The following is a 20,326-nucleotide window of genomic DNA, read 5'->3' as shown; positions in this document are numbered from 1 at the left end:
TTTTTTTTGTCTTTCGATAAAAATAAATAAATTATTAAATGTGTTTTTTTTTATTTTTTATTTTCATTCTTTTTCTTAAATCACCTGAGAAAAATAAAGACAAAAAAACAATCAAATCTTTCTTCTTCTTCTTCCCCTCAGTGTTTTTTTATTCACTAAACTGAATCTCTCTCACAACGTAATCAGAGTCAGAGAGAAGGGACTCAAAAACCCCTAATCTCTCAGAGTTTTTGAATACCTTTCAAATCTCCGTAAGTATCATCATCTCATTCTCCTCCTTTTTATTGATTTTTTTTGTTTTTGGGGTATCTCTTTGGTGTTTTGATATTCGATAATCGTCTGTGTATTTGATCCGGTCTTGTCTTAAGTAAATCTTGAATCTCTAGTAACACAATAAATCATATAGACATATGTCCATTACTACACCGACATTTTTTTTTTTTTTTTTTAATCTTCTTCTGTAATTATTATAGCCTTTGTTGTCGGTTTCAACTATTCAAAACTTTTTGGTTGAGCAGTGTGAATAGCTACTTTAATGTTTTGATATGATATATTATTATTAACTTGAGAGATTCCGACGGTTATGCTTTCCAAAATCAATTTAGGTCAATGATTTTTTTAAAAAAATTTTGATTTCTTTCCTCTTAATTTCTGTCTGTCTCTCTAACCTTATGGTTTAGTAGTAGTAATCATCATCGTCGGTTCTTGAAGGGTTTCTTGTGTCCTCCTTCCTTCTTTAAGGGATTGAATTTTATTTTGGCAGTATATATATATATTTGGAGAGATTTTGCAAATTCCGATGGGGACTATGCACCGGAGGTATATTTTTATTTCCTGGCTGTTTTTCATGTAATCAATGAGTTTTTTTTTTTTTTTGGTTTTGAATATTACTTAAAAAAGGTTCTATCTTTTTTGTTTTTTTTTGTTTTGTAGCGGTGCTCCTAGAAGAAATGAAAATGCAAAGCTTATCATAACGACAATTTTAGGAATGGTGTTTGGTTTTTTTATTGGTATCACATTACCTTCAGGTTCCTTTAGAAAGGTATAATGAGCTTTGGGATCAATACTTCTATCTTCCTCTTTTCACCAGTTAGTTGATCGATCTGTTCTTTTTGTATTCTGCAGATTAGCTTACCCTCAGGCCTTATGTCATCTTTTGATGTAGCCATGTCAGATGGGAAACTGTTTTCTGGTGGCAGATCACCTGAAGATTTTGGTTCTAGACAGTTTCCTAAGGTAACCATCTCTCTGCGCTGACTTAACATGCTAGATTTGAAGATAGATAATACATATCATCATTTTCTGTTTCTATGTTTCCAGATATATGTTCCAACTAATCCGCATGGTGCAGAACTACTTCCTCCAGGAATTATTGTGGCAGAAACTGACTTTTACTTGCGCAGATTATGGGGTGAACCTAGTGAAGTAAGTTCTACGGTCTTATTGATGTACAATTAGCTTAGTCTGACTATATAGTGTGATTGAGATGTATAAGAAAAAGTGTTAACTGTTAACCTCTACAGGATTTGAAGAAGAAACCAAAGTATCTCGTAACTTTCACAGTTGGGTTTGAGCAGAGGAACAATATTAATGCAGCTGTTAAGAAGGTATTGCAATTTCCCAGTTTCCCCCTCATGTTGTCAGTATTATATGGTTCATTGTTTCGATGGACACTAAGATTTGTGTGTTTCATCATCATTCCTTCAGTTTTCTGAAGATTTCCAAATCCTACTATTCCATTATGACGGCCGGACAACTGAATGGGACCAGTTTGAGTGGTCTAAAAAAGCGATACATATCAGTGCAAAAAAACAAACAAAATGGTAAGAAAACTGATGCAGGTCAGCACGATATACTCCATTCTTCAGGCAGTCGTGAAAATTTGTTTTATAAAACCCTCAGCTAGTTTCTGTTTATCTTTTGGCAGGTGGTATGCAAAGAGATTTTTGCATCCTGATGTTGTCTCAGCTTATGAGTATATATTTATATGGGATGAAGATCTTGGAGTCGAGCACTTCAATGCAGACAGGTGAATTACTTGTCTTGAATTGTGGTTATACATCAATGACAATATTTACATTTTGTATTGTTTACTATCAGGTACATTGCGTTAGTTAAGAAGCATGGTTTGGAGATTTCTCAACCAGGCTTAGAGCCAAACAACGGACTTACATGGGAAATGACAAAGAGGAGAGGTGACCAAGATGTCCACAAGTATGAGCTTTCTTTCTCTCTCTCTCTCTTTTACCTTTCCTTTGCATTCAAATTCTCTCTAATATTTTTGAGTGGTGAACAGAGAAACAAAAGAAAAACCAGGATGGTGCAGTGATCCACATTTACCTCCATGTGCTGCGTAAGTCTATGTACACTCTTTCTCTCTCTTTCTTTGCCTAGCCTACTATATAGTGCTTATATCATTTTCACAGGTGTGTTTTCCCACTTGCAGGTTTGTTGAGATTATGGCACCGGTATTTTCTAGAGAAGCATGGCGATGTGTATGGCATATGATTCAGGTTTTTGTTTTAACTATAAGATCTTTGGTCACTGTTTTGACAATCAGACATCGTATGCATATGACTAGAAAATGTGGCATTTATGAATCTACTTTTGTTTCTGATTAAGTTATCACAACGAGTCTGTCTCGTCTTCAGGACCATCAGTTGGTGGCTTTAAAACACCTTGTTTGTTTCTGATGCAGAATGATCTTGTTCATGGATGGGGTCTTGATTTTGCTCTGAGACGATGCGTTGAGGTTATTTACTAACCTCTCTGCTTCCTATGTAAATCATTTGGGTGCTTTGCTTATCTCACGGGCTCTCCTTGTTAAGTCTCCATCTGTATGTGTTTCTCTTCCATTTTCAGCCTGCTCATGAGAAGATAGGTGTGGTAGATTCACAATGGATTATCCATCAAGTGATTCCTTCCCTTGGTAGTCAGGTGAATTTACTTTTTATCACTGAGCAGTGAATAAATTTTGCTCTTATATCTCTGAATGATCTCTTGACTCAATAATGAAACTTGACAGGGTGAGTCGGAAAAGGGGAAATCTCCATGGCAGGGGGTAAATAGTTAGCCCACATTATTACACTTACTAATAGAAACCTGCTTCTTTGCCCTCTAGACAATCTCAGTGTGTGTGTGTTTTCCCCGGTTTCAGGTGAGAGAGAGATGCAGAAACGAATGGACGATGTTCCAGGACCGCGTAGCAGAAGCAGATAAAGCGTATATGGAACAACACAAAGTAAAAGAATAATTGGAGCCTCTACTTACTCTGTCTCTGTAAATGAAGCTTTTCGTTTCCATGACAAGTGAGTGTGAGGAGAGAGTTCTCTTAGTTTAAAACTTCTCAGATATATATATAGCTTATATAATATTGTCTTGTTCACTGATCATGAAACTAGTAATGATATTTTCTTGGTTAGATGCAAATATATCTCTTGAGGACATTTCCAGATAGGATCACAATACACATGAACACAAATACAACACCAACTATTTTTTCCCAACACAAGAGTACCACAACAGAAGACCAAAAAGGTAAAGAAAAAAAAAGAAGAAGAAGCAGTATCATGTCAAAAGAGTTTCCTTTGGAATCCTGGATCGATGTTTCTTGATAACTTGGTAAGCTTCATGGGAGCTCCAGGGCAAGGCGCAGAGAGAGGTGTGTGAGAACCACAACCAGATTCCTCTATTTGGAGAGAGAGAGCAATACTAAAGATGTTTTGATACAAAGAGTCGAAGATTTCTTCATCGGAACAAGTAGTAGGAGAATCATCAATCCTCATTTGATCATTGTAGTGGTCACATAGTGGAGATACTGCAATGATTCCACTGTCTCCTCCATTAGTGATGGGAGTTAGGGGTTCCGCGTAAGCTGGTGTTTCTTCGATGGAGTTTTTGTCTCCCGAGTCCATAGTGTTACAATTACTGGGCAAAACAGTAAAAAGCATACATAAACAATTAGACAAAGCCCATTGCATTTGTAAACACATTGCAAGAATTGAATTGACGCATATCGTGATTGCCATAAACAAAAGAAAATCTAATCAGAATGACTAAGAAGAGATTGTAGGACAAATTAGATGATACGAAATCATTTGGAATTTATGGTACTTCTCTCTTTCGAAAGTGAGGATACTTCAAAAAGGATTCAAAGAAGAAGAAAAATCCACCATACCTTTTGACTCGTGAGGTCTGTAATTTCTTGTTTATCTTTTTTTTTTTTTTTTTTTTTGCTCTGGCAGCAAAAATCTTTTGTTTATCTTTGGGCCTTTTTTAGGGATTTTAATTTACAATCTTGAGAAATACTGTATTAGGTAAATCAGTTTTGGGCCATGAAATCATCAGACCCAACTTTATTAATATCTCAGACCTTCTTTGAAATCTTAAATTTAGTTTTCGTCATTTGGCTTTTATATTGTTTACAACAATTGTTTTCGTATCTAGCTTTGATCAAATCACCATCTTTGATGTTTTTTTTTTCTTGTGCGACGTCACCACCTTTTACAAAAAAATAGGCATATGAATATGTTTTAAAAATAAAGAAAACTTTATGTGACTTTTCTATATAATGATATTTACGATGTATAAATTCTTATAAAGTTACATATTATTTTAGGATATTTCACTTCCAATGGTAAGAATTACTAATATATGAATAAATCTAACATAATACTAATGTAATAATTAGCTCGCTATTTATAGGAAACTTGTGGAGGTAATATCTATCTCTAAAGGAAATTTATATTTTTTTTATTGATTTAAATACAGATTTACTGACATTTCTAGTGATGCAAATAACAGGGCAACAAATTTTATATAACAGATATTATATCTTGACAGATTAAAACAAAACATGTCATCGCAAACCGAATGAAGCGATCAAGATTTGAAAGGAGACATCATTAGACATGAACCTACAACATTTTTTTATAGACTTTAGGCCATATCACATTAATGTCAGGGTTGAACTCTCAACCTCAACGGAAAACTTTAATGTTCACAACAATCTGTCACCAATCTCAACGGAAAACTTTAATTAATGTGCAAAACTCTCAACGGAATTGAAGTATTGACATAAAAATTCATATATATTCTGCATTTGTAATTTGATAAAAATACACAATCTTATGCAAAAACTTGGCTAATGTGACGTACATGTCACCACAAGCAACTATAGAAGGCTAAAGACGCTACGAAAAAGCCAATAGAAGCGAAGAACAAAAAGGTTAGTCCTAGGAAAATTACCATCTTCTTATGTCCAAAAAAAAGTTACCATGTTCTCTAATAAAAACATCTTTGACCATACTTTAAAATATTAAATCCCTATTAAAAGATACTAAACCAGCACTGCTGGTCAAACCCTAATCGTATCAAAAAGGAAAGTGCATTTTTCAAACGGATTTAATTCTCTGGTGCCCCTATACCAGAAATTCTTTTCTGCATCACCTCCACTTATTCTCACTACCCCTTCTTTAATAAAATGACGAAACTACCTTCTAACAATTTTGAAAAGAAAATTGAACGTACAACTACATCCAGTTGTACTGGATATCCCTTAGTTGTACCTCCAGTTGTACCCATCGCACCCTAGTTGTACCCGTCGCACTCTAGTTGTACCTCGCATAGTAGGATTCGAACTCTGGGCGCGCGGGTGCGCATGGAACTTGCAACCACTGAGCTATTGTATTTTTCGTTGAACATTTACCGATTTAATTATATTTAACCTTTAACAATCTTCATTAAGGGTAATATTGTCTTTTTACCATTGAGAGGTTTTTGAGAAATTGTTTTGATGAATAGGGGTATTAGAGATTACTGTCCTTTTTCAAACTTGGCAAAAAGAGCATTGGTCTCGATGGACTCGTTTGAAGACGCAGTAAAAAATCTAAATTGGTTTGGCTCAATCAGTGCTCGCACTAGTGTATAGTGTCATCCTCAGTGCGTTTTACATATGATTTTTTTTTTTTTTTTAATCTGGGTGGCGAGAAACGAAGAGAAAATCTCGTGACCCTGTTCTCTCGGGGGAGCGCACACTCTCGTGTTCCTCCTCCATCGATGTAAGAAAGAAATAAAAACACGAACTTTGCTTGTTGTTTTTGTCCGTAGGGCCTAGTAGATAGCGAGGTTTGCCTCCAAAACAGAGAGATCGAGGGGAATTTATGAGCACGAGATCTCGATTCCCCCATAACATGTAGGCCTCTGCTTCCTCCTCCTCTCTCTCTTGGGTTCCTTTGTTCCTTTCATTTTATTCAATTCCTTCGATTTTCTGGGTCCCCTTTTTTCCCTTGTTTCCTCCTCTGTCTCCTTCCTTCTCCATTTTTGTTTTTATACAACTTACACAACCGTAACGTTCTTTCTCAGGGATTTGTTTGTTTGATTTGATTGATCACCTTCTGGGTTTTGTTTGTTTTGAATAAAGATTGATCCTTTTTTATTGTTGTTTTGGTAAGCATCATCATCAGTAGGGTTTGGAATCGAGGCACAATGAAATTGAATCCTATTTGGAAGCTGGTGGCTATTGGGTTATTACTTCTTGCCTCAGGTATGTTTATATAATGGTTTTGTGGAGGTTTTTGTTTCATAAAAGACTTGACTTTTTGTTTCTGATTGTGTTTTGTTTTGTTCTTTGAACTAGTTATTGGCTCTTTTGCGGAACTTGATTTTGGTAATTGCGAAAGAGTAGTGAAAAATTGGGCTGATTCTTCTTCCTCTCGTGAAGAACATGTCAACAATGACAAACGCTCGCTAAAGGATTTGCTCTTCTTTCTTCATGTTCCTCGAACTGGAGGCAGGACTTATTTTCATTGGTGATTTGCATTTCCCTTTACCAAAAACTTTTGAGTGAATATAAAAATTCTTTCTGAATGGCGTGGTTAATGTTGTGTGCTGTGCTTTTTTGTAGTTTCTTGAGGAAATTGTATGATAGCTCTGAGGAATGTCCTCGATCTTACGACAAACTCCACTTCAATCCAAGGTAATCTTTCTTTCTTTGCTTCTTATGTCTTCATTCGATGCCAAAGACCTTGCCTTGTATGTACATTTTAGATAGCTTAGCCAGACATGAGATCAATAGATGCTTAATTACCGGAGTTATTACTTTACTTAAGTCGTATTAGACCCCTAGCCTCCTTAAGCTAAGGAAGAAGAATATGAAAAAAGTATTATGTATGTGGTATTTACCCTCTGACAGTTAAAGATAATTTTGACTCATAAATTTATAGGAAGGAAAAGTGCAAGTTGTTGGCAACACATGATGATTATAGTGTGATGGCAAAGCTTCCGAGGGAGAGAACTTCGGTGATGACTATAGTTCGGGATCCTATCGCGCGTGTGTTAAGCACTTATGAATTTTCAGTAGAGGTAGCAGCTAGATTTTTGGTCCATCCCAATTTAACTTCTGCGTCAAGGATGTCTAGCCGCATACGCAAGAGCAATGTAATAAGCACGCTAGACATTTGGCCATGGAAATACCTTGTTCCATGGATGAGAGAAGACTTGTTTGCTCGGGTAATGTCAACCTATCCCATTCGTCTTTTTATCGTTTCTCTAAATATACAGCTTTCAAGCTTGAACATGATAAGAACACATAACACTATTGACTGAAGCTTGTTTACTCATGCTTGGCCTTTCTTAGCGAGATGCACGAAAAGTTAAGGGCGTAGTCATAATTGAGGACGATAACCCATATGACATGGAGGAGATGCTTATGCCTTTGCGCAAATATCTCGATGCGCCTACTGCTCATGACATCATCCACAATGGAGCCACATTTCAGGTACTTTTTTCATGTGGTTTGTTTTGTTTATGAATGTTATTGATTAGAGATCTCCAGAGCATTTTCATTTCACTTCACAGATTACAGGATTGACAAATAACTCCTATTTATCAGAAGCCCACGAGGTTCGGCATTGTGTGCAGAAGTTCAAAAGCCTTGGTGAGCATGTTCTCCAGGTTGCCAAGGTAGTAACACTTTTTCTTCATCATAATTCACCGCATCGTGGTATTGTTCTTTTAAATTCAGCAGATTCTATAAGCTTGTTTTTATGTTGCAGAGGAGGCTCGACAGCATGTTGTATGTTGGACTTACAGAGGAGCACAGGGAATCTGCATCACTGTTTGCAAATGTAGTGGGTTCTCAAGTTCTGTCTCAAGGTGTGCCATCCGACGCAACTGCTAAAACCAAAACTTTTAGATCAGGTTGGTGTAAGTTTATCGCCTATTACTTTTCTTAATACCGTTGCTGTTATGTCTGAGAAGAGAACCTAGCAACTTAGAGTGAGGGTGATGGTGTTAATTCTGTAGTTATAGTGAATATCGCTTTGGATGTATGATTAAGATGTTGACTGGGGATGGTTGTTACTTAAATTTTTGGGTTTAAAAGCTCCTTACTGCTCATCTTTTTATTTGAAGATTACTGTTTTCTGTTATTTGGGGATTATCATATACTATGGTATGATTGTCTTCAATCGTGTAGTCTTTGTTTCTTGTTGTCACATCATCTTTAAAGGTTCTGTTGCCTTCTTTTGTTCTAGACAATGTGTCTTGTTTCTCTGGGTCCCTGGGTTGATTTATGATTCCTTGTGGGTTAATCATATTCTCTTAAGAGTAAGAAGAATTGATGATATGGCAGTTCCTGTGTAAACAGCGTAGGCTTTGTATTTGCTTTCGCTACATCTAAAGTCAGATTGAAATGATTGTACTTGAACGCACCAAATTCTCAACTAAATTTTCTTGATGCTTCAGAAGCAAGTGTCACAATTTCAGAACCCAGGTCAGATAAGAGTAATATTCAGGTAAAGTCCTGCTGCAGAAGGTAATAATTAGTTTGTTCAACTGTCAATTGTAATTGCCTTGCTGAAAATGCCTGTGACATTGCAGAATGGTACATCTGAAGTTGCATCGAATATAACAACAGAAGCTAAGAGCGGAAATGTAAGTAGATTTCCTTTTTCAAATTTAATATCTAAGCGTAACTTGGTGTGATTTAATAATATATAAGTATTGATACACTTCAGATGACGGTAAAAACCCTAATGGAAGTCTATGAAGGCTGCATTACTCATTTACGGAAGTCCCAAGGAACCAGACGGGCAAACTCTTTGAAGAGAATATCTCCAGCAAATTTTACCAAAGGGGTATATTAAGTATTTTTCAACTGTTCATGATTCAAACTAGCAATGTTAATGAGAGAAGGCCTGAATAATCAAATATTTTGATAATGCATCTAACAGACGCGTACAAGAGTTCCTAGAGAGGTCATTCAGCAGATCAAATTGCTTAACAACCTCGATGTGGAGCTTTTCAAGTATGCAAAAGAAATCTTTGCCAAAGAGCATGAGTTAGTGTCGAAGAAATTGATTTCAACTGTAAGTCCCCCTTGTTCACAGTTGGCCTTTTGCTGTTGTTAAAGACTTTAAACTCTGTGTTTCTGATTCACAATGTGTTGTGTGTGCAGTCTAAGAGAAGCATAGGGGATCTGCCGAGTGAGATAAGGAGCGTTTTTGGAGAAATGGGTGATGAGAAGCTGTGGAAGTTGTTACCAGTGGCCTTGATTCTTTTATTGCTATTTCTCTTGTTTCTATTTGTAAACGCTAGAAGAAGAAGAACCTCAAAGGTCAAGATTTGATTGATGATCGATCCTCTTTGTCTGTCACTTTATTTTTGGGGCCAAATGAGCAATTTGGAAAAGCTTTAGGGGCCAAATTGTAATATTCTTTTCGACTTTTCGTGGAAAAGAAAAAGTTTAGGGTGTTTTGCCTTAACAGGTGAAAAAGGGAAATATATCACAAGTAAACCTCTCTCTCTATCTTCAAACTTTTTTTCTGTCTCTTAAAAGGCTAAAAGAAAAGAAAAAAAATACAGTCAGAGTCACACATCTGATCTAGATAGATCTATTGCTCATTATTATAAAGAATTCAAAACTTTTTTTAACTTATGAGCTATGCTTTAAAAAGATAAGTATTAGATTACTGATAAAATAGAGCTTTCAAAAATTCATTCATTACATAAGGATTTTGTAAGAAGCTTTGTATTGTCAAGAAGCAACCAAATTAAAAGTAAAAGATAAATATAGATTTCGCTTTTGTTTGGCAAAGTACTACTAACTAAGACTGTTCTTGTATTTTTTTACGCAATCGACTGTGTGTGTGTGTGTGTGTGTGCAATATATAAAAGTACAATACATGTTATCTTATTTCAAAACATTTATATTATTATATATATGTCATTGGTCTTATGTACAACAAATCTATAAATAAAAGAATAGAAATGGTACACAAATGCAGTAAATATACACACACATCCCACATGATATTTGTATTCTTATTATCAACGACGCAGAAGTGTTTAGAAATGAATATGTTAGAAAAAAAATCATGACAATATAGATCATATGATATTTTTTTATAAGTCTGGTATGAATAATAATAATTGAAAGAAGTAGTATACAAGTAAGTAATGAAGAAGAGAGAACACATCATGTGGAAGATGGAAGCAAAGAGTTAGGCAAGGGACCCACTATCCCATGAGCTCCCATAATCATAAAATATAGTAATTATTATTTCGGTTCTCGTCTCTTCATCGTATCGTCGGTGATCTCTCACATTTCATTCTTTGACTTGATTATGATGCTAACACTTAATTAAAACATTATACTACTACTACTAACATTAACATCATCGTCATAATTCATTCACAATAATAACAATAATTGTGTTAGATAGATCGAGATCTACGAACCATCCTTCCTTATTCAAGGTTTCTTTCTTTTGTCACCTGATTGTTGCATGTGCTCTTGCTATTTTGTTTTCAACTATTTTGACCACCCCCTATTTAATTTCTTACCATCTTTATAAAATTATGAATGTCAACATTGTATAACCATACCATCATGTTTAAAATTGGTAAAAAAATCTTTTTAATCCCTTTTCTTAGACCGACATATATTCCTCTTTAAACCCCATTCGGATAAAAAATAAAAATATTTGACTTGATATATATACATTTACCTAAAATATCTTAATGACAATATAATAATAATATATTTATTTACTTACTGTTCAATTAGAGATAAAGTTTTCTCTTTTTGTGTGTGTTACAGACAGTTGTACAATTTACCTTATTTAGTGCAACGTTTTGAATTGAATTTTTTGGATTAAGTTTTAACATATTTTTCCCCTTCGGTTATCCCTATAGTATAAGTTTTAACATATTTTTCCCCTTCGGTTATCCCTATAGTAAAAAAAAACAGTTTCCATAAGTTTTGATTATCCCTATAGTATATTCTACTAAACGTACTTTAGTACAAAAAAATTTATAATTCATAAAGAATGAAAAAAATGAAAAGAAGAGACTGACGACGAAGAGACGACATTGAAAACTCCCATCTACCTTTTTCTCTCTCTCCTCTCTCTCTTATTCTCCGTTCACTTTTTATTTTTTATTTTTATCTCTCTCTTTCCCAAATTCGAACCTGCAAGCAAATCCCTAAATCCCCAATTTGAAACCAAACTCCAATTTCGTCATCGTACGACTCTTCTCTTTCTCTGCTTTTTCTCTGTGGTGTTGTAGTCAGTATATATTTACAAAGGTTCGTCCTTCTCTTGTCTCTCTCTTTATTTTTTTTTGAATTTTCCAGTGTAACGCGTTTTGCTTTATTTTCTTCTGTTTCCGGAAAATGTAGGAAGCAATTTTCTTGTTTTTTTTTTCTGGGTGTTTTATTTTATTTTATTTATGTTAATTAATAATTTATCATTGGGAAAACTTTGTGACCGACACTTCTTCTTCTTCTCTCTCTCTCTCTCTGTATGGTTTAATTTAATTTTTCTCAGTGATGACGAACATGTTTCCTTAAATTTTCGCCATTGTTTTCGTTTTGGAAACTTGCCTTTTTTTTTTTTTTGGGTTTTTGCCTTTTACTTAGAGGACTCGCTGCTCTGTATTTAAGGTCTTTTTAAGCTCGAATTTGAATAGCCTTTACTTGGTGAATTTACAATCCGTGTTTTTTAATACCTTTGTGTGTGTGTATGTGTTGGGGGTACAGACAGTAGTAGAAGTATGGGAAGCATGAATTGGTTACCTGAGCAAGAGGAGGATTTCAAAGGTATTCTCTCTGATGATTTCTTTGATGATCTCATCAATAACCTTGACTGCCCTCTTGATGAAGACGACATCGATACCACCAATGCTCCTGAAGATTGGGTTGCCAAGTTTCAAGACCTTGAGCCTCCCCCTATGGATATGTTCCCCTCTTTGCCTTCTCACCTCACCTCCCTTGCCAAGCCTGCTCGTCTTGCGGTTCCTCCTTTTCTGGTGAGTTCCTTGCTTCCTTCGCTTATGCTTATTTGTTAGATTTTTTCTTTGGGTTCAAATCTTCACTTTCCAGCTGTGTTTAACTGTTTATAATCATATGATAATAATGAGTAGTATTATCATATCCTTCATGTAAAGAGTAAAGCTGAATCATGAGTTATCTTGACTCATTCATTGAATGTGTTTCTCAAATTTTTTTTAAATCGATCTGCGTTTTGTTTTCTAGGTGCAGAAGCAGTCCAGTTCTTCTGAAGCCTTGTCCGGCATACACAGCAGCACTCTCAATCAATCTTCATCGCCTCCTGATATCAAAGTCTCTAAGCTATTTCAGTCTTCAAGTCCGGTGTCAGTTCTTGTCAACAGTTGCGATTCTCTCTCCCCACAGAACTCCAGGTCTCAGGGGTTGGCTTTCCCTGTGAAAGGCATCAGAAGCAAGCGCAGACGCCCCACTACAATGAGATTAAACTACCTTTTCCCCTTTGATGAACCCAAAAAGCCCGAGAAGTTCACTCCGGGCGAATCACGATCCCAGAGTTACTATTCCTCCGAGCAACATGCCAAGAAGAAACGCAAGATTCAGCTGACAGCAACCCACACTGTGTCTTCCAGTTTTGAGGCAATCAACTCTGACGGGATTGTCAGGAAGTGCACTCATTGTGAGACAACCAAGACCCCGCAGTGGAGGGAAGGGCCTAATGGACCAAAGACCCTCTGCAACGCTTGCGGGGTCAGGTTCAGATCTGGTCGTCTTGTTCCAGAATACCGACCTGCCTCAAGCCCTACCTTCATCCCATCTGTGCATTCAAACTCACACAGGAAGATCATAGAGATGAGAAGGAAGGACGACAACCAGTTCGATACCAGCATGATGCACGCGGTGATATCTGGAGCTTAAAGACAACAAGGCAACAAGGCAGGGCAGTTTTAAGTTTGGTCTCTGATCCGCAGAAATGGCAACTCAGTGGAGGAAGAAGATGGTATAAAAATTAGGGGTTAGTGACTGTTTTCAAATCTGATGAAGAGAGTTTAGGGGTTTAGTTCAAGTTAGGGATATTAAATAGTGTTGTTTCATTATGTGTTTTATCTGCTCTCTCCCATTTTGCGAGCTCTATGTTTGCAGATGGAGGTGTTTGGCTGTCATTTGTGTATCAGAGGAAGACAGGTGAAAGCCAATGTTTGCTTTTTTTTTCTTTTCTTTTCTTTTAGCTCTTTAAAAGAACCCTATTCTTTTATTCTTCAATGCCATAATCTTTTTATTTTCCACTCTTTCTTATTTACACTGTATTTTGCATCAAGTATAAAAGTTGCAATGAAATAAATTGCCCATATTTAAGCACGAGATGTTGAAAAATGAGACGTCTTAAGGAATAAATATATGATTGATGTTCATCAAGCAAAACTAAACTGCAAGAGTATAGATATAGCTTAAAGACGACGGACAACTTAGTGGTAGGCAAAGTAAATGAAGAGCACATACAACTTCCTCTAGCTGACAACAAAAGCCTAAATGTATGATAACAGAGAAAAGGAGAAAAACACGCATTTTTTCACAAAGACGAAGACTCTTACACCAAATATCAACTAAAAACCAGTTTTGTTTCATTACTCACACAAAATCACACTGTACAAGGTGCTGACTTTTTCACTCCAAAACTCTAACTTCTTGATCCACTTTCCAGTAGTTGTTATCGTTGAACTCTTTCTCTACTCCTGAACTTTCCTCCGGCTTTGTGTCCTCAGCCATCTCCTTGTTCCTCTTCATCGCTCCAGCTTCCCCTACTATCCCTTCTTTCATCGCTTGCTCCATTGCATGCTCTGCCCCTTCTGCTTCCACTCCCACAAACTCCACGTCCTTCTCAAACAACGATCTGTCTGTCCCGTTTGGAATCATGGATTCGGTTTTGACCTCAGGCATTGGTATGTCAAGGTTCATTATGTTCTTGCTGTCATCATCATCATCATCGATAAATGGGTTCAGACCAGTGCCACTCACTTGCATATCAGATGATTCTCCCCACCCAACCCATTCGGGTGGCTGTTCGGCAAAAGCTTCCTCAGCTTTCTCTGAGGTGTTGAAGTCGAAGAAACCCAGTGGACTCTCCATATGGAAATTAGTTTCAGTTGTGTTCAATGCATTGTCTTTTGTGTTTCCATTTAGATTATCTTCTTCTTCTCCAACCACAACTTCGTCATCGTCACTACTGCTAGTGTTGGTATTAAAGGTTCTGTTCAGTTCCATGTCCTCTATCGTCTTCGACCCCGCTGTGTCAGAGGGTGTGCTGCCGAATCTGTCGTCTTGGAATGTGAACCAATTCGAGTTTGTAAACAAGCTGCGGCAAAGTACCAAAGAAGATTGGAGTCATTATTTACAGAGATGTCATAATTCTTTTTCGGTCAAGTGAGATGACATAATTCTATCACCAAAATACAGTAACTGGGTTAAATTAAGGACATGTATGTGGACACCAGTACCAGTAGGGGAAAAAAGAAGAGAAACTCACCTTCCTTGGTCATCCCCGAGTCTTAATGATGAAATTACTACTTCAGCGGATTCATCGTCGAAGTAAACATCCTGTACAAACACATTCCAATTTTCAATAGCAAAAACTGTTATTAGCATACATTCCCGTATGTATCATAGTGTGATAAAAGATCTCGATATTTTCAATAAAAAGGGGAAGAGAATTTTTGCAAGACTTACATCATCGTCTCTATCAAGAGCATTGTGGTCCTGACCAAGATAAATAAAAAGATGATTAATTCAGTGCCAGTTGAATCAATCATAAAAGAAGAAAAAAACAATAGGATGAGAATATACCTCTTCATTGTCATCGGTTCCATAGATTTTGTATCTAAATGCTTGGCTTAAGTTATTGGCCAGAGCTGCAACATCATAATCCCGGTCTTCCTCATCACTATCTCTTGTCCTATCTTGTACAGTAGTTGGGCGCCTACATGTAACAGTGAGTTTATGAAATTAAAAACCAAGACTAGTGAAGATAAATTCCAAAACCCAGAACCAGCGATGCACTCACTGAGTGGTCTCGTCATGAGAAGAAATAATATTCGACTACGATACCCATCAGTCATCAGAGCAGAATCATATTTATGGGGTTTCTCGAAGAGGAACAAGGATCACATGAATATTTACATCCACAATCAGCATGATGTAGTAGGGTGACCATTTAAATGATTATTAGATGATTAGTGAGAAGATTTTAACGTACCCGCATCCCCATCTGTTGACATTTTCAACGGTGTTGCGCTCCTGCAGAACACTACCTTGCCACTCTTTCCATTCACTGTTTTCCTAAAGATTTGGGAGTGAACAAAGCCCAGTCAGAAAACAACGTAATTTTCGTGAGAGTGCTGGGACCACTTACCATAAGACTCAACTACTGGTTTTACATTCTTTATGCGTGTAAAGTGACAAAAAGCGGCAGAAGAAAAACAACACAGCAGGAGACTGTAGACATTTTATACCAACCTGAAGGTATGTCTTTATCTGGCCATTGCTGTTACTCAACTGACTAATTTTATTTGATATTCTTGTGATATGTCCAACATACCCGACGCGAGGGGGTTTCTTCCCGGTGGCGGCTACAGTAGGCTACCTCACACAAAAGAAAAAAAAAAATGCCAGAGAACAGTTGTTTAGCTAATTTACTTGAAGCAATGAGTCAATGGATTTAAGTTGGAGCTGCCTTAGGATGACACTATGTCATATACCGATGATCAATTAAAACCTTTGCGAACATAGCAAATGGTAATACCTGGCTATCACCTGAGAGGTTTGAGTCCCTGTCTGAAGAGAGGAATTTGCCAATCAGATTGCATTCTCGAAGAATATGGTTAACCATCACATCACTCTTGTTTTCCAAACAAGAAAGTATTATACTCTCTACTTGATGATGCAGAGCGTTATTGTATGGGTACCTTCACATGGTGACAGTATTCGATTATCTAAGATCGAGTCGAAATAACAACACAGAGAGATCAAGAAATTGAAGTTTAACAAAACTTACTCGAAAAACAGATCAAGGGTTCTTTTGATAGTTCCTGAACTAACCAACTCATTTTGTGCAGCTTCACTTCCAGTTTTTAACAAAACTGCAATGAACTCCACAATCTGAAACAAAGACAACAGGATAATTGACTCCATTTAAGCATCGTGTACAACTGTACATATCTTAAAAGCACCGTTGGTAATCTAAAACCTATAATCTCTTCCTACAAATGCTCAGTTTTTGGACCAGACCTTTAGACGATGCTTTCCAAGAGGAGGCCTAAGTTCACCATATGTTGTAGGCAATACTGTGCTGTCAGATGCTACAGTAAGAAGCATAAGCAAGTCGCCTGCAGAAAATATATTGATCATTTAAGGCCACTGAATACATAAACCCTGATTTGAAATACCTGTATGACATAGACCTACATATCCCAGATATGTTACATAAGCATTCCAAAATTTATAGAATTAATGCAAAACCAAAATAGATCAGACACAATAAAGAGCGGGAAGATCAAACAAGACGTGCGGGTAAATAGTAAATACACTAGGTGTCCTCACAAATAGAAAGTAATATCATGGTTGACTATTGTCCGTTTGGGCAATTAGAATTTGTTCATCCAACAAAAAACCGGCAGAAAAATAATAATTTGTTGGTCAGCATGGAGGAGGATCCAACTTACTGAGTTTGGGCAGCATGGCACTAATAGTTTCCGGGGAAACTGGGACAGGAGACTCGAACATATGTTGGCCTCTATAAGAATTGAACATAGAAGACGACGCAGCAGATCTCCTCGGATCCAACAGAGAGGTGCATACTGAAAGTGAATGAACTAGACTCGATTTTGAATGTGAGTCTTCAAGAGCATGACCAAATATCCTAGCAACGTAGCTGCGAAAACAGGGAAAAAGTTTTGCTGACATTTGACACACTTCTGTATCAATTTACCAAAGCAATAGGAATCTATCATGGAAGAAAAGTGTACATACCCAGGGCTAGAGAGTTGTGTAGCTAAAGCTGACGGTGCATTCCGAGATATAGCACATAATGTCTCTGCTGCATTAGCCTGAACCTCCGGAGGATTCTGATTCAAGTTATAACAGATCAGTATGAAAGTGATAGAAGAAACTAGCATTATCACATAAGATATCCTAAATTTACACCATCTACAGACATCAAACACAAAGCCAAGTGTCGCTTTCTTTGGGATGATTATAGAAAAGCTTTACTACTTACAGATGGTTTCAGTTTATCCACAATCATTTCAAGTAAATTGCTATCGGCCAACCATTGCATCACATCCAGAAAGTTGGGATAGACATGATCATCAGCCCCGACCAGGCGAACCAAAACCTAGACAATGTCATAAATATCATAGCATAAATGATCTCTGAAGCCACACCAAGTTGCACCGAGTCTAAGACAAACCAATTACCTCCATAATGGATGTTATCCCAATCAAATCAACCAACTGGCAGAAAACATTTTGATGCCCCTGTAATTATCAAAAGTTAATTTGAGAACTGTAGCCAGTGTAGGTATCTCACACAATAAATACATAAAACTTCAACTAATTTGTCTGTAGTATCTAAATGCCAGCAATTTGATTGAAGAACAAAGTCATATCAAACTCAGTTAAGATTACTATATGTTATTACTTACTTTTACATAATTCATAAGCGCTGCAGTCTTTCTGATCATAAGGCAAATGACAACCTGAACCAAAGAAAGAGAAGTAAGGATCACTTATTGGAGCCTTGAAATGAAGCAATGAGTCTGGGTACAAAAAAAAAAACAAAAAACTTCCGGAAGTACCTTGCTGAAATAGCCTGCCAGCAATGCACTATGAGGACGATTTGGTTCCAGAAAGGAAAAAAGCAAGTCCATCAGCTGCAAGATAAAAATAAGCGAACAAATGAGATATAGGGTAACAATAATACATATTCCAAACGCACAAAAAATGAAAAGTATAAACTGGTATATGAAGAAAAGGTAATATGACAAATGAAAATAAAATACCTCTTCGTCCTCCACCAAAGTTTTTAGAATAACATCAATTTCACATGTAAATATTTCACAAGAGATGAATGGAAACCTATAAGAAGAAGAATGAAGAATCTAACTTTAGCTAAAGAGAAAGCATTTGCAGAACCATGCAAAATAAAGGCGAATAAGAGAGGAAAGGAAAAAAAAAAAAATGGTAAGAGAAGGTAATTCCAGTTAGAATCAAGGAACCAGATTACTTGAAAGCACGTTTACTATCAGCATCCTGTGGAGGTTCTACAACAATGTACCGCAATAATTGTTCCACTTGAGCTTTATCCCTTAGACTGCAAAACATTAAGTACGCAATCAATAAAGTATTCCAAGAAAATGCGAATGAGAGAATATGGGACACCATAAGGTTTCAACATCCAACAAAGGGTTTATCTAGTTCTATGAAGCCAATGATTAAAAAATAAAAAGAAGCTTACAAGTTAATGAGCCGGCTATTCAAAGCCTTGCATTCTTGAATAATCTCTTCCTCATCAAGAAGCTCTTCCAACGTGAAATTCTCTTTGTCTAAAATTGTCTCCACCTATGTTTCGTCACAATAATGAAAGAAAAAAAAATCAGTACATGAACACAATTCCAAACTTTCAATGAACTGGCGGCAAGGAAGGATGAAAAAAAAGAGAGCAGAACGCATCACAGCAAGTTAAGAGGCACGAATTACTCAAAGAAATTGAAATCTAAGTTCACTTTTCTATATGATTATCCGTTAAACCATCCAATTACGTCTAACCTACTTCAAAAGCATATCTATATAGGTATTTTTGTGGACGAGTCAGATAAAGAAGAAGGGTTCAAACTCACAGGAGATGACGCAGAAAGAGATGTGAGCTTCCAGAACATGGTGGCGAGGGAGGAGTGGAGATGTGAAGCTTCGCCGTAGCTGGAGAAAAAGAAAAACAACGGAGGACTTGGCTAGATCCGCCAAAAAAAAACCTAACCTAGAATCTAGGCAAACGCTTCTTCGCGGTGGACGAGTAGCGAATTCAGCTCGAAAACCCTAATCGATCAGTCAAGATAAGAGAGATTGAGAGAGAGATCCTAAGATGATGGAAGCGGAGAGAGAGAGAGAGGTTTGGAGATCGGAAGGTCGAAATTTTTGAAAATTCGAGGCCTAAAATTTGCATAAAGAAGAAGGGGAAAAGGTTAAAAATGATTTCCCTTTTATTATTATTTTTTATTGATTTTTCTGTGATTGATTAAAAAAAAATTGTGCTTATTTATATTTTAAACAAATCTCCATTTTCTTTAAAGATTTGTGTCTCTAATTTTAGATTAGTGATTATAAATTTCTTCGTTTGTGTATCTGATTAATGATCATGACGATGGTGATGATAGTATCATTATGTCATCTGTATTTGATACTTAAAATTGAGTGATCGTGAGATATGGTAACAGAGAGATGGGGTACTTGCGTCATCAGCAGCAGGTTACTTGTGAAGTTTGTGATAAAGATCACATTGTTTTTTTCTAAAAGAGTCAGCAATTTTGTGGAATAAAAGAGTTGGCGAAATTTGTGTTACAGTATACAATGGGGTGATTACTAATAAATAAGCAGTCGATTTTGTTGATAAAGAATGCAAATGATTGTCGTAAGTAGATGAATGATGTTTTAGACTCAAAAACATATAAAGGACAAAAATTGGTTGAAGTGTCAAACTAAACAACAAATACTTGAGTTTTCTCCATAGATTGTTTATTCTTATATTTTCTTAAAGCAATTGAACGTAAAAAGCCTTTAAATATGTTTAGTTCTCGCATTATCTTTACAAATATTTATGGCAAACAGACGGAAGATGAACAAATGGTGAGGATTTGTTAGCTCAAAAAAAAAAAAATATGAAACTCTCTCTAGATTCAGACAAAAATTTGGTAGTTTGAAATTTTGGGATCAAGATTGATAACAATTGTCTAATTGTATCCCCTAATTTTTTTTTGTAATAGTTGATACT

The 20,326-nt window shown here is 36.4% G+C and overlaps 4 protein-coding genes and 1 pseudogene across 19 annotated transcripts; 3 read left to right on the top strand and 2 right to left on the bottom strand.

The window, feature by feature from the left end:
• The first annotated feature begins 24 nt into the window (after window positions 1–24).
• Window positions 25–3,454, top strand: LOC104754984 (uncharacterized). 3 transcript variants are annotated; one of them, XR_762172.3, is made up of 16 exons: window positions 66–251; window positions 764–819; window positions 934–1,042; window positions 1,126–1,236; window positions 1,321–1,425; window positions 1,524–1,607; window positions 1,708–1,823; window positions 1,928–2,029; window positions 2,101–2,214; window positions 2,297–2,353; window positions 2,447–2,513; window positions 2,699–2,752; window positions 2,863–2,937; window positions 3,026–3,061; window positions 3,158–3,308; window positions 3,423–3,454. XR_762172.3 is itself a non-coding variant. In XM_010477290.3 (15 exons), exons 2-15 carry the CDS (start codon window positions 800–802, stop codon window positions 3,251–3,253), a joined length of 1,146 nt encoding a protein of 381 aa, XP_010475592.2. In that variant the 5' UTR covers window positions 25–251; window positions 764–799; the 3' UTR covers window positions 3,254–3,429. The 3 variants fall into 3 exon arrangements, 2 of the variants coding, with proteins under 2 accessions (XP_010475592.2, XP_087350890.1); XM_010477290.3 differs by having other exon boundaries at window positions 25–251; window positions 3,158–3,429; XM_087494764.1 differs by lacking the exon at window positions 66–251 and having other exon boundaries at window positions 401–819; window positions 3,158–3,429.
• Window positions 3,419–4,270, bottom strand: LOC109129827 (cyclin-dependent protein kinase inhibitor SMR16 pseudogene; annotated as a pseudogene). Its single transcript, XR_015586583.1, has 2 exons — window positions 4,178–4,270; window positions 3,419–3,927 (listed from the first exon to the last, which is right to left on the bottom strand). The product of XR_015586583.1 is annotated as a cyclin-dependent protein kinase inhibitor SMR16 pseudogene (transcript).
• A 456-nt stretch (window positions 4,271–4,726) lies between these two features.
• On the top strand, window positions 4,727–9,800 carry LOC104754980 (protein-tyrosine sulfotransferase). Of its 12 annotated transcripts, none has more exons than XM_010477285.3 (13): window positions 4,727–6,193; window positions 6,453–6,544; window positions 6,638–6,809; window positions 6,905–6,976; window positions 7,224–7,509; window positions 7,637–7,777; window positions 7,858–7,962; window positions 8,055–8,199; window positions 8,746–8,795; window positions 8,881–8,934; window positions 9,018–9,137; window positions 9,234–9,368; window positions 9,458–9,800. In XM_010477285.3, the coding sequence occupies exons 1-13, from the start codon at window positions 6,162–6,164 to the stop codon at window positions 9,626–9,628; spliced, it is 1,575 nt and encodes a 524-aa protein (XP_010475587.1). In that variant the 5' UTR covers window positions 4,727–6,161; the 3' UTR covers window positions 9,629–9,800. The 12 variants fall into 12 exon arrangements, 2 of the variants coding, with proteins under 2 accessions (XP_010475587.1, XP_010475588.1); XR_015586578.1 differs by having other exon boundaries at window positions 5,835–6,193; window positions 6,465–6,544; window positions 7,892–7,962; XR_015586579.1 differs by having other exon boundaries at window positions 5,835–6,193; window positions 6,465–6,544; window positions 7,892–7,962; window positions 8,746–8,815.
• A 1,479-nt stretch (window positions 9,801–11,279) lies between these two features.
• Window positions 11,280–13,575, top strand: LOC104754979 (GATA transcription factor 11-like). Of its 2 annotated transcripts, none has more exons than XM_010477283.2 (3): window positions 11,280–11,590; window positions 12,044–12,312; window positions 12,539–13,575. In XM_010477283.2, exons 2-3 carry the CDS (start codon window positions 12,058–12,060, stop codon window positions 13,205–13,207), a joined length of 924 nt encoding a protein of 307 aa, XP_010475585.1. In that variant the 5' UTR covers window positions 11,280–11,590; window positions 12,044–12,057; the 3' UTR covers window positions 13,208–13,575. The 2 variants fall into 2 exon arrangements, with proteins under 2 accessions (XP_010475585.1, XP_010475586.1); XM_010477284.3 differs by lacking the exon at window positions 11,280–11,590 and adding an exon at window positions 11,606–11,947.
• A 97-nt stretch (window positions 13,576–13,672) lies between these two features.
• On the bottom strand, window positions 13,673–19,968 carry LOC104754978 (uncharacterized). Its single transcript, XM_010477281.3, has 19 exons — window positions 19,179–19,968; window positions 18,797–18,900; window positions 18,566–18,652; window positions 18,342–18,417; window positions 18,138–18,212; window positions 17,985–18,038; window positions 17,758–17,817; window positions 17,559–17,675; window positions 17,312–17,406; window positions 17,005–17,213; window positions 16,571–16,668; window positions 16,338–16,441; window positions 16,086–16,248; window positions 15,800–15,922; window positions 15,540–15,622; window positions 15,131–15,263; window positions 15,014–15,043; window positions 14,814–14,884; window positions 13,673–14,642 (listed from the first exon to the last, which is right to left on the bottom strand). Exons 1-19 carry the CDS (start codon window positions 19,215–19,217, stop codon window positions 13,955–13,957), a joined length of 2,409 nt encoding a protein of 802 aa, XP_010475583.2. The 5' UTR covers window positions 19,218–19,968; the 3' UTR covers window positions 13,673–13,954.
• Between the last annotated feature and the right edge of the window lie 358 nt (window positions 19,969–20,326).

Source organism: Camelina sativa, chromosome 17 (assembly GCF_030686135.1).
Source record: "Camelina sativa cultivar CO46 ecotype springtype chromosome 17, ASM3068613v1".
Taxonomy (NCBI): Eukaryota; Viridiplantae; Streptophyta; class Magnoliopsida; order Brassicales; family Brassicaceae; genus Camelina; species Camelina sativa.
This window is presented reverse-complemented; position numbering and strand designations above follow the sequence as displayed.